Here is a 12,569-nt window from a genome sequence, read left to right on the forward strand (position 1 = left end):
CTAAATAGAAGAGGTTTTGCATGTATTGTATTCAAAACAATTTTGATCCATTTAATCGTCAGTTGAAGTGTTGTTACCTTACCTGCTTTGTCTAGTGAAGTCTAATTTACAGTACTCATCTTCTAAGGTATCCCATACAGCCATAACTGCCTTTTGTAAATCCCCTTCACCAACCTCATTTTTTTTTTAAAGATGCCTGTAGTTAAGGGTGTCTTAGAGGGTATTAAGAAGGGTTTTCCTCCAGTTAGAACTCCTTCTTCCCATGAGAACTTAACATTGTTTAATCTAAATTAATGGGGCATACTTTCAAACCAATTCCAAGTTCTGTGTGCAAACGAACCACATACAGCTTTTCACAAAAACTGTATGTGGTTCGTTTGTAGTTTGTAGTTGTAATGCTAGTTTATTCCCTAAAGTGGTTTCTGATTTTTCTCATTACTCAATCTATTTCTTTGCTCACTTTTCTCTACAAATCCTTCAACTCCAGCGGAGAAATATCTCCACTCCCTTTATGTATCAAGGGTGCTTAAATTCAATTGGACAAAACTAGATACCCAAGAAAATCCGAGATTTTTCATAAATTATGGACCGGTGAGAACTGGTTTGCCTTCTACAAAACAATATAAAGATGAATAGTTTCTTGTATAGTTTTTGCATATCAATTGGGGAAGAAACCCTTACCTGGTAGGCCAGAAGCTCATTCTACTCGAGGTTAAGTGGCTGTCATAGCCCTTCTTAGGAATGTTCCCATAGCAGATATTTGCAAAGCTGCAACCTTGAGTTTATCCATAATTTCACAAGACGTTACAGTCTAGTCAAACTTAAAGATACTCAAGTGGGGCAGGCATCATTGAGGAATCTTTTTGGGTAAATATTGGGATTGCCACTATTTCTTGTCCACTCTCTGAGGAATAGGCTTGCCATTCTATTCAGAGTGCTTATGACTACTGATGAGGATCCCCTGGAAGAGAAAGAAAAGTTACTTACCTTTCATCCTAGTTCTCTTCCAAGTGTATCCTCATCAAAGTCATAAGCTACAATCCCTGGACAACAAATATGGGAGTCCTCATTACATTTTAACCCAGTTTTATCTTTAATTCCGTAAAACTGACTTGACCGAACTGCAACATCTGGGACATGATGGGATACTGAGGGTACTGTGAGGTTCTTAAAGACACAGTACCAGTCGCATTAGCTGAATGTATTACTTTCAACTTGGTTGTTCTCCTTATAATTCCCTCTTTGTACCCTTGCCTGCTCCTCATTGCTATGCTCCAGCGCCGGGAAACCTACGGGTAGCTGTGCGCTTAACAAATCTATATATAATAATATAATAATAATTGGCTAATTCTGTCTTTCATTTCTTTTTCAGGTTTGCTATCTATACTCTATGGTGACATATGAATGTAAATGTTTTTTTGTTTTTGTTTTAATAAGAATAGAATTTGGACTTCCTAGCCTGCAATTGTTGTGAGTGTAGATAGTTTCTTAGATTGATGTATGCATAAATATGTGTATTTTATAAGTGCTCCTGGATTGTTGCCCTGGGTGTTCGATGAGAACTAGGATTACAGGTAAGTAATTTTTCCTTCCCACACTTTTTTCAGGCCTACACAATTAGATTTTGATATGAGGCTTTGGAAAACCAGTCTGCGCCTTAACTCTGTCGAGCTGCTTCACTGGACATCTTCAGAGGACTGATGACCAACACTCAATGCACAAGATGCCTGGAGCTTCTCCGCACCGTTTGGGCCCTGCGAGTCCTCCTGACACTGGATAATGCAGACTGGAAGGGAGTGATGAAACGTAAATCTTTTCAACAATGCCCATGGTGCAGCTCTGAATACCCATGGTTGGACAGTCCCAACGTCTGCAACCTGTGCCTCTCTCCCGACCAAAACCACAGCACCACCTGTAAGTCCTGCCTTGCCTTACGCTTGAAAAAGACACAAAGGTACCAAAGCAAATGGCTTTGGGCACACTGTATGATGCACCATCAGCCATCCTCAAACTCTGGACATCTTCAGAGATGAAGATGTCTTTGGCACCAAAGAAGATTAAGAGTCTGGCCCATCCAGAATACCAGCCACCCAGGGAACACCCAGATTAAAGACTGTTTCCCCAAGCATGTTGGAGCATGAGGAATAGAAGAACATCTATCTGGTGCTGAAGACAGCAGCCCTCAAACTAAGATCCTGAGCAGTATTATAAGTACACCACCCAGCTCTGATTTCCACATGCCAAAGCGCTAGTTGGCACTGAGAGGCGGCTTCATAGTCAACCAAATCTTCACCCAGGTGGTTAAAACTCACCACTCATTGAGTCCTACCCATTTCAAGGGAATCAAGCATCCCCACTCTCATCTAAAGTGTGCACCAAAAGTCCACTAAAGCCAGTGCCAAAAATCCCATCAATGTTGAAGATCAAGTCGATGCTGAAAGCTTCATTGACCGCCAGATTTGAGCATTTGAAGGTGCTTATTCTGTAAAGACTCGGAAGACGAGCTCCACAGCGGGCAGACGTTTCTTTTTATTCACACTGGCACCAGAAAGATCTTGGCAAAACCACCCTACCAAAGCCAACCGATATACTCCCTCTCAAGAGAAGGCTTGCTTTTGAAGGAGAACCCTCCTTAGGAGCCCCCTCACATAGCCGGCAATGAAGAAACACAGTGATAGGGGCTTAAGTCGTTTTCCATATGTTCCTCTGCCACCAACTCCACCTAATCCACCGCCACGGTCACATACACCACTTCCTCTGTCTTCACTAGTCACTTGAGGGATCCCTACACACCTTTTCAGATCACGGCAGTCCATATGACACTATTGACCTACATGACCAGAACTTGGACCCAGCTCCCACTCATAACCCCAGGGAAGACTATAATGTCGAACCTGAGTGATCCTAACTTGGACCACTACCCATTTAGGACATCCCTGCCTGATGATGCTGTAGGAGAGTAGGATCTGCTTCTTATGGTTGCCCCCACTTTTTGCTGCTGTAACACTGTTTTCCGACTTTAGTCTTACTGGGGCCCTGCTATTCAGGACCCCAGCCTAGCTGCCTCCTCTCTAAATTGATTCCTAATACCTTAGGTACACAACAGATTGGATTCTGAGGTGCCCTTATAAGTCCCTAGTATATGGTATACTATGTACCCAGGGCATAGGTACCCCAGAGGCCTACCAGGGGCTGAAGCATGTATTATGCCACCCCTGGAAAGCCCTCCAAAATGACACCATAAGTCTGCTACTGCAGCCTGGGTAAGGTGGTGCATGCACCCCTTACTGAGATATAGGTTCACTAGATCTCACCTATCACTGCACATAGAAACCTATCAGTCACCCCTATGACAGGCCTTATCAATCCTAAAAGCAGGTTGCTTGGTTTTGTGTGAGAGGGTGCTCATGTATGAGCAGAGCACCTCTGTAGCCCTCGGAATCTCTTCTCCGGGGTTGTCTGTGATGCAGCCTGACCATATAGTCTTAAGTGAATTATAACCCCACGGTAAATGCTAACTTTGGTCTGGCTGCACAGAAACTTGTCGTGTTTGGTGTCAAACACCTTGGAATCATACCCCCACACCAGTAACTGGTGTGGGAGTATGATCCCACCCTTCTAGAGGGAGAGACATGAGAGCACCGGTATACCCGGTACCAGCTTAAAAGAGCCCTGGCATCACAAAATGGATGTTGCAGCCACAGGCATGAGTCTGGCCTGCTGCTTCTGACCGAAACTCCGTCAGGGGAGGCCTGGACAATAGGTTTCCTGTCACAGGAAGCTGTCACCACCTCCCAGACAGGCTTTAGGGTTTTGGGACTGGGTGGGTGCACTCTGAGAATGATTCGAAGTCCTGCACTGGGGGCACATTTGGTGTCCTTGTGCATAGTCCAGCTCAAACCGGTTCAGGGGCTACCAGCCCCAGCTCTGGCGCGAAACTGGACAAAGGAAATGAGTGTAGCCACCCCTCTTTCCAAACCCTCCCATTGGTGGGTCCCCTGAGTTAGTCCAACCCCTTCCTTGGGTATAAAGAAGGAACCTCTGTAACCAGAACTTTAGATATCCCTGGACGAAACTCTGAAACTGAATCCTGGAACTTCGATGATCTGTTCAATGCCAGATGACTGAAGAATCTCCCTTGGAGTAAAGGAGTTACTCCCCTGCTTGGCAGGCACCAAAGACGCATTTGTCCGGTCTGCATCTCCAAAGCTCCTGCTGGACGCCGAAGACTTTGCAACACCAGCGGTGGATTTCCAGACCTCCCAGAGGCCGAACCGAGTCCCCAGCAAAGCTGAGACCCGTAGCCCTCGTGGGTACCGTGGAACGGGAACCCCTGGACACCGTGCACATTTGCAAGTGCATCAGCTTCTCGATGTCTCCTGAGGCTGTGCATTGTGTTACTTGTAGCACAGACCCCGAGCAGAGAATCCACTGAAGATTGTCGGCCTAGTCACTTCGAGTGACCCGTGGGCCGCCATTTTGTGATTCCTCTCGAGATCCCTTCGCGATCCCTGGTCCGTCGACTGGTGGGTCCCTGTGAAGGTAACTCTGACTTTCTTTGGGCTTCCTTGGTTGCTCAAGACGTGTCCTCACTCCTCCTCGCTGGGGGAGTCCCTCGGACCTTGCTGGTCCGCACCGAAGCATCTTTCTCCTTTCTGCTCGAATCCAGCGCCTGGTCATCCTCGATGCCTCCTGGTCCTCGTGGCTGAAGAGTCAAGCTTCACCTTCTTCACCTGAAACACCCGACATCAGTGGGCATTCGTCTATCGTGCCCCTGGTCACGGGCAAGTGACCCAGACTCTATCCCCTCTGCTTTCAGGTTCTTCACATCTTCGATCCAGGCTTGGATCTCTTCGGACACTTCGCATCTTCCCGGCAGCAGCACTTCTTCACCAGTTTCCATTGAAAATGACGAAGCGACCCGACACCATTTGACACCTATACACCCGGCTTCCCTGGGTGAGGTAACTCGAGTACTCCGGTGCTCCCGTGGGTGATGACCCTAGAACTGCCTAAGTCCTAGAGGGTTTGGTCCTAGTCCATCTCTAAGTGTCCTTTATCTTTAAAAATCTAACCGCGACTTTCCCCATAGAAGCTAACAGGAGCTCGCGGCTGTGTTCTCACACTGCACCGGGCCCAGTGGGTCCCCTGTGTCACTACCTTGGGTGTTTCCTTGGGGTCCCAGCGATTCTACAGGCTCTAGGCCTTGTGTCTAGTTAAGTCGTGGTTCTTATACCACTATTTTAGTGTATGGTTTGGCTCACCCCTAGGGCCTGACGTGTATTTCGTGCTACTTTACTGTCTATTTGAAGTGTAACTTATGTGCTTTTGCCTCTAGCCTCATAAAGAGACTAGAGGGGTGTGTTTAGTAATAAATACATATATTTTATATATATACCTGGTGTGGTCTACTTTCATTTAGCCACTCTAGAGATTATAGACTGGTAAAACAAGCTGCTTTACATTCCTTCAAGACTTAGCCTGAAGGCTGCTCTCCATAGCTACCGCTAGGATAGCTTTCAATAAAGGTTGTCTTTAACCTATCATCAATAAGGGGTTGTTTGGACTGGTGTAAGGTGCCCTCTATAACTAGTGGTCACCATATACCAGGCCAACGTCTCAGAGGCCATGGCCTATCATTTGATCACCCAGAGGGCTGTGGGGTATCATAAAGTTGATATGCATGTCATTCAGGAATAAGAGGACTTCCTTGTGGAGACTATTTCAAAGTCTGTATGATCCATGCTATTTTTACCCATGTTTAATGCCTTGCTTAAGTCCGCCCCAGAGAACTTCAAGGAGCCAGTTAAAGCTAGGGTAGTGACGCCTAGAGTTGAGATGAAATACAAACCCTGCCCTAGTGGTCCTATTTACATCAAAAGCCATATCCCTCCTGACATTATGATATTTCACACAGCCTGCAAGTGGGCTTCACAAAAGCCACCCTTCTGTAATGCAGGTATAGTAAATGGATATTGAAGTGCATCAAACCTGCTACAAAAAGCTGACATCTGCAAAGCAGCCACCTGGTCCGTACCACACACCTTTTACAGAGCACTACTGACCCCCAGCAGTCTATTGTTGACTACACCAGCCTAAGGACTTCATTCTAGACATTTGCATCATGCACACACTAGGCACCGCCTTTGGACGGTGCTGCTTTACAGTGTATGCAGAGCATGTCTATCGATAGCCACACATACTACGAACAGAAAATACACCTTACCATGTAAACATCTCTTCATCACGTGTACTGCGACAGATTCACAAACACCCAATCTCCTCCCCTGAAGATTGTGTTGGTTACAAGTGTCTTAATTTATTATGAAGCTGACACTACACAACACGCATAGGGCACCTTTCCATGCTCACTCGACATTCCATACACATTCTCACCCGCTGTGTGAAAATAATCCAAGATCATGTTATCTGTGCCCTTGCAAACTTTCTACTAATGGAGTAGCCGCAGCGCATCTGCATGACTTGAAATAATTCTTTGAAGGAAAATAACTGGTAAACATCCAAGCCCAACACTAAATGGCATGAGCATGCAGAGCACGTGACTCTAAAGGACTACAATCTACACACAATGTGTACAGGGAAATTATTATTTTCCTGCCCAAAGTATGTAACACTTTTATATGTGATTGAAAAGACACAGCTCATCCAGTCTGAGATAGGGCTGAGGTATTTTGTTGACCACAAATTATCTTCAGTTCCATTAGAAGGTTAGGTTTCCAGTTATTCATGGATTTGCCAACTAAGAAAATCAGTTTCTGACAATTGTGCTTCGGAATGCAGTAGAGATGTATTGGAGGGCTTATCACATGGAGATGTGGAGTACGCCACAAAAGTGTCTCTTTGATTGGTTTGAGCCAAGGATGACATATTGGTATTTGTTTGTAACCAGGAGTGCTCTAGTCAGTTACCGGTCACATTTGGTACATTATGATTTCAAGTGCTTGCTGTCCAGTGTTGAGGTAGATGTTGCCAAATAAAACTAAGAGGGTGAGGGTAGTGTTATTCACTTTCTAACATTAGCTGTACCAGTACTGACAGGAGCACAACTTATTCGCTGACAAAGAGCAAAAGGCTGTGTCAACTGTGGTTTCAAAGGCTGTTGGTGAGTTTGGGATGCTGGAGACGTTAATTTTACATGTTTGCCTGGAGTTTTTTTTTAAGACACAGTGGTTGGCTTTAGTTTGTTATGGGCAAGCTCATTAAAACTCAGCACTTTAATTTCTGGTAAACTTGTTTTTATTTTATAGCGTGGAAGTTTTGTCATTTTAATATGTGGCACCAATTTCCCATGGTTCTTAAACTGCTCTGTTTGTTTTTTCTTCTTCCCTGCCTATGGGTGTTAAGATTGCATGGCCTGTAAGCAGTACACCATAAAATTTATTTTTCTTTCTTTAATTCAGCAGACAGTTGGATTTCCTATACCATATGTATATACAGTTATTGTTTGCCCTTCCTTCTGTGCATTCAGTATCACGATTAGTCAGTAGCTTAATCTAATTTTTCCTCAACAGAAATCCGCAATCAATGGTCTGCCCCCAACGCCGAAGGTTCTGGTAAGAATGTTTGTTTTGTAGTGTAGTAGTTTAATGTTATCAATGTTTGTAACACAACAAGTCATCATTGTTTGAACTGATCGTTAATACATGAGAATTAAATGACTTTGCTATGCTTCAAATTCCCAGGATTTGGACATTTACTCACTGTTTATGCAGGCTACAAATTGAGTCTTTCTTAAAGTGATCGGAATATTTATTTCTGATACATGAGATCAAAGTCTTTGAGGCATGGATTAATGAGATGGTTTTATACCTTGCCAACGCTGAGATCTGAGGTACCTTTGCCCTTTTGATGGCAGAGGAGACCACATGTTGTACAGCTTACTTCAATTAGCAATCCTAAATTATATTGGCCTAAGACGAGGAATTACTACTTTGTTCACAACATACTCCACTTGTAAGTGCTGTAGCTTGATACTGCTTTGTGTCCAGTCAACTGTTCCTCTTTAGTACCTCATATGATGGCACGTTGACCTCTTTTAAAGCTCACATTTTGATACTGCACTACATACACAAGAGTGCACCGGTACCCTGTTTATTGATGAACTGAATTCTTTCTCAGCTCCCTTTTAGTATCCTGGAGTAGTTCTGAATTCTGTTACTGCTGAATGTGAATGAATTGAGTCAGTGATCTACCTACCCAGTAGGTATTTGCAGTTAATTCACTGGGAGTGAATGCCAGCTTTTTGTTGTCCCGTTGTGTGTACGAGTTTATGTGCTCCTGGTGTTGTGACGCTACAAGAGCAAATCAGGTGTCAAAATATTGATTCTTAAAACCTGAGCTTATTATAGCTCCTTGTGTCTGGAATTTTGCACTTGCCAAGAACTATTTGAATTGTACCAGAGTCTGGCATTGCTTGTGATAGAGTGCAACTGGCTCACCTACTGTCCTACCAAAATGGAGCACTTTTTAGTACAAGAATTGTGCTGCGATGTGTGGAGTGGATTTTGAGTTCTATTTTCTGATGGATTCGACCCAGATCTGTGACTGGGGGTGAGTGTCTGAAAAGTTTCAGCTCTCTGTTTATCATCTCCTTGCATTTGCTTGTTCGCCCTAAGTTGGCGGGTTATGCCCATAAGTGGGTCCCTTGCTCACTTTGCCACTGGATTCAAGCTAGCCTGGCTGATGAAGGTTGTTACCCCGATACCGGTCCCAGGATGCTTGTTTTGGGTTCAGGGAAAACATGTCTTGGCAGTTCGGGCTGGACAGTTCCCATGAGGCACAGGGTCAAGACAGATTTGAATATAGCTGGGTCTGAACTGAGGTGGCGAAGTGAGCTAAAGAATGATGATGTATTCAACCCAGATCTGTGACTGGGGGGGGAGTGTCTGAAAAGTTTCAGCTCTCCGTCCATCATTTCCTTGTGATAATTTTATCAGCAGATTCCCGACCTTGAATGCACCCAGGCATCAAACTGTATCCGGAATCTTTTCAATAGTTTTCCACGCTGGTATGAAGTGCTGCTGTGGCGCCACTTCAGCGCTAGAAGCAACACCATTGGGATGTCACAGTAAGCCTAATTAAACCCCCCCCCCCCCCCCCTCCCCCGGCTCCCCCCCCGCGCACTGATGTCCGTTCCCTTTTTCTGCAGCAATCAAATCTGGAGCTTCAATTCTACATCGGGAAACGGTTAAAGTCCAACAACATTTTACCTAAATTTCCTTGTGCAGTACACAATGTATACACCCTAAACGGTCAGGATTTAAGCCTTGCAGGGACTATGGTGAACAAACGTCCATCACGGACCCCTGTGACATTTGTCTCTGGTGATTGGGGTTGGACCACAACGCCAGGGACTGCAGCTCCTGCAAAAGTATGCACAACAAAGCTATTAAGAAGCAAGTGGCAAAGATGTCCATGACCCGGGCTTGGGATGAACATCAAACAAAAAGGAAGTCCAGACCTAGATCGAGGACTCCAGAGTCACCACGTATGTTGAAGTTGCCATAGCAAAACCATAGAAAAAGCGACTTCACGACTGAGTGATGCCACTCCTCAAAAGGTAAGTCTCCAAATCACCAATCTTTTCCACAGGACTCCTCTTCGGAACCGTATCTTGGTGACTTACTCAGAAGGACCCGGTGCTTGCGGCTCCCTCTGACCCAGCACAGACTCCAGACCCACTACCATCTGCAGCGCCGACACCAAGGTCCCAGCCCAGTCCGCCTTACCCTGAATTCTTCGGCCCCGGAACGTATCCGGCTCTTTTCCTCAACTAAATGTTAGACATTTTTCAGTGAACCATGGCCTCCTCTGGATTGCTTTCTGCCCCCATGAATCCTATGGGGTACACCTTTGGTTCTATCCTGACACCATATTCTTCTGCCCCTTTTGCTCATTTGGCTCCAACTAGAACACCAGTGCCTGCCGCCAGCTCAGAACCACGCCAGACCACCTCAACTTAATATACCTATGGAATCTTCACCTTCGGCACTAGACCAGCCTTTACCACTGACCCCTTCGGCTCCTCAGTCGACTCCACCGGCACCACCTCAAATACCCACTCTGCCGCTCAGGGCTGTACCAGTTCCAGTGCAGTGTTCACACTTGCTCAGAGATCCAGGCTGGTACTTGCTGCCGCAAAGGGTGACCCTGTCCTGACCCCCTTGTCAGATCTCGAACAGACCTTTGCTTGAGCCGGCAGATTTCACTCTGAGATTCCAAAAGCGCTTTTTGTGTTATTCATCCTGATTCTAACCCCACGCCTACTGTGCAGTGCAACTGCCAATGAGGCTTCATTCTGTTTTTGGCTCTCACCTTGTGCAGGATCCTGATAGGGTCCCTCAGGATATACTGATGATGAAGAGGAGGGAAAGGCTCTGCTCCCTCCTCATTATTCCATTTACGCTATACCTATATCTACCAAATTCCAGTGAGCTGGCCACTTTTACTGAAAGAGATCGATTTACCACATGGACCACATGTTGGAAGAAACTGCTTTGTTTGCACAGGTAGTCAGGAGGGCATCTGAGGTGATAGAACTGTTATAATTACAGTTGCTCTTCATCAAAGCAAAGTCCAGTGTTGTCACAGAGATTCTACAGCTAGGGCCTATGACCTCAGAGCAATTATGCCATTTAACAATGCCATTACTGACACTCTAGTGACTTCTTGGTCAAAACGTTATTCATGCCCACCAGTTAGTAGTCGAGTAGCCCGGCGAGATAGACCTGTGCCTGGTAAGGTTTCTGAATAAACACAATACACTTCGAGAGCCTCCTTGTGCAAACTTTCACTTGAAAAGTTAACCCTAACACTTTTCGACCAATCCACATGACGGGGAGTCCAAATGGATTAACGCATGTGACTAGAGAATGTTTTTATTTGTGAGTTTGACCCGGAGGTCCTTTAAGGCTGTATGCTTGCTGGGTAGAAAAATGCATTCTCTCTGGGATGTGGCCAGCAACATCATTCCAGCAGTCCCAGAAGATCTCAGAGCCTCTTTCACACTAAATATCCATGACTGACAGGATGCTGCAAAATTTGTGATCTGTGCAGGCCTGGATACAACAGATTCCAATGGCTGGCCTGTTGGTACCAGCATGACATTGAGGAGGCATGCATGGATGAGGTCTTCTGGACTTTCAGATGATGTACAGGTGCCCTTATTGGTCATTGTATTTGGGTCCAGGCTTAATGGGGAAAAGGCAGACTTCCCTAGAGAGGTTCAATGTTAGCAGAGACCTTCCACAATACTCAGAACTGTTTATACCAGCGCAACAATTTAAACACCAGTTACTTAATTTCAAGTTTTACTCCAGGGGGTTGGCCTAAAGACAATGGCAGCAGTCGCAACCGGTGGTGCAACAAGAAGTTTCAGGAATGTGGACATGTCACCAGCAGACAACATGCAGGGCAGCAGAAACTACAGTCCTCCAACTCTTCCTCTCCTGCTGCACTGGCTACAAAGCCACTTTACTTTGTCTTCGATAGCTCAATCCAGGCTAGTGGCATACAGGATGCAACATTCACCCCAAGCAATTACCCCCGGTGTCCTCCGGTGGGAATCCAAATATATCGACCAAATATGTCTTAAAATAGTTCAAAGGGGCTACACCCTATCCTTCATTTCCTCCACACCTCATTTACCTCCCACACCATAACAAACTTGGAAGGTTCACTCTTAAATCCCAATGTAGGAAGTGCTTCTTTTTTGTGTTCCAAAAGTGTGATTGAGTTGGTACCAGACTTGCAGAAAGGCCAGAGCTGTTATTCCTTCTATTGTTTGGTCCTGAAAAAGGATGGGGGCCTCCTTTGCCAGCTAAAATCCTTCCTATGGAAGCACACATTCAGTGTTGACAGATGCGTCGCTGCTGGGTTGTGGGAGGCCGATCAACTAGGCGATGTGCAGATCGGAGGCTTCTGCAGGAAACCAGCACCACATCATTTTGCTAAAGCTTTTGTTGATCCGCTTAACTCTGCAAGCCTTTCTGCCATCTGTCAAGGGCACGCCTGTACAGGCCCTCACGGACAACACTACTGTCATATGAAACTGCTATAAGCAAGGTGTAGTGGGATCCTGGGCCTTTTGCCAGGAGGCCCAATGTCTCTTGTAGTGGCTGGTACAACAGAATGTCTTGTTGGTCTCCAATCACCCAACAGGGTCCTTGAATGCCAGAGCGGACAAGTTGAGTTGGCGTTGTCTGGCAAACCTCATGTGGCTTCTACACCCCAAGGTAATGGAGGGCGTCTTCAGTCATTTGAGAGAGCCCTTGTTGGATCTACATAGCACCACTGATATAACGCAGAGTTGGTAGTTTTGTGCACTGGAATTTGCTTTAAATCTTTTTCTAGAGGATACATTCTGGCTGGAATGGAGTGTAGAACATATGTACACATTCTCACCACTCCCTCTCCTGCCTCAGGTACTGCAAAACATCAGCAAAGACTGAGCCCAAGTCATCTCTTCTCTGATTAGGATTCCACCTCAGTAGGACCTAATTTCAGCAAAATAGCAGGATCCTCTATCTGAGTCTCCTCAGCCTACACCT

At 45.6% G+C, this 12,569-nt stretch overlaps 1 protein-coding gene across 2 annotated transcripts in view; it reads left to right on the top strand.

Annotated features, from left to right (window-relative positions):
• The window catches only part of MAP4K5 (mitogen-activated protein kinase kinase kinase kinase 5), a 525,125-nt gene that overhangs the window by 322,637 nt on the left and 189,919 nt on the right, over positions 1-12,569 (top strand). For both annotated transcript variants that reach the window (XM_085626992.1, XM_085626993.1), the window contains one exon: positions 7,533-7,574. In XM_085626992.1, coding sequence (XP_085483118.1) covers positions 7,533-7,574 — 42 coding nt within the window. The remainder of the gene's footprint in view (positions 1-7,532; positions 7,575-12,569) is intronic.

This window comes from Triturus cristatus, chromosome 9 (genome assembly GCF_964204655.1).
Source record: "Triturus cristatus chromosome 9, aTriCri1.1, whole genome shotgun sequence".
Taxonomy (NCBI): domain Eukaryota; kingdom Metazoa; phylum Chordata; class Amphibia; order Caudata; family Salamandridae; genus Triturus; species Triturus cristatus.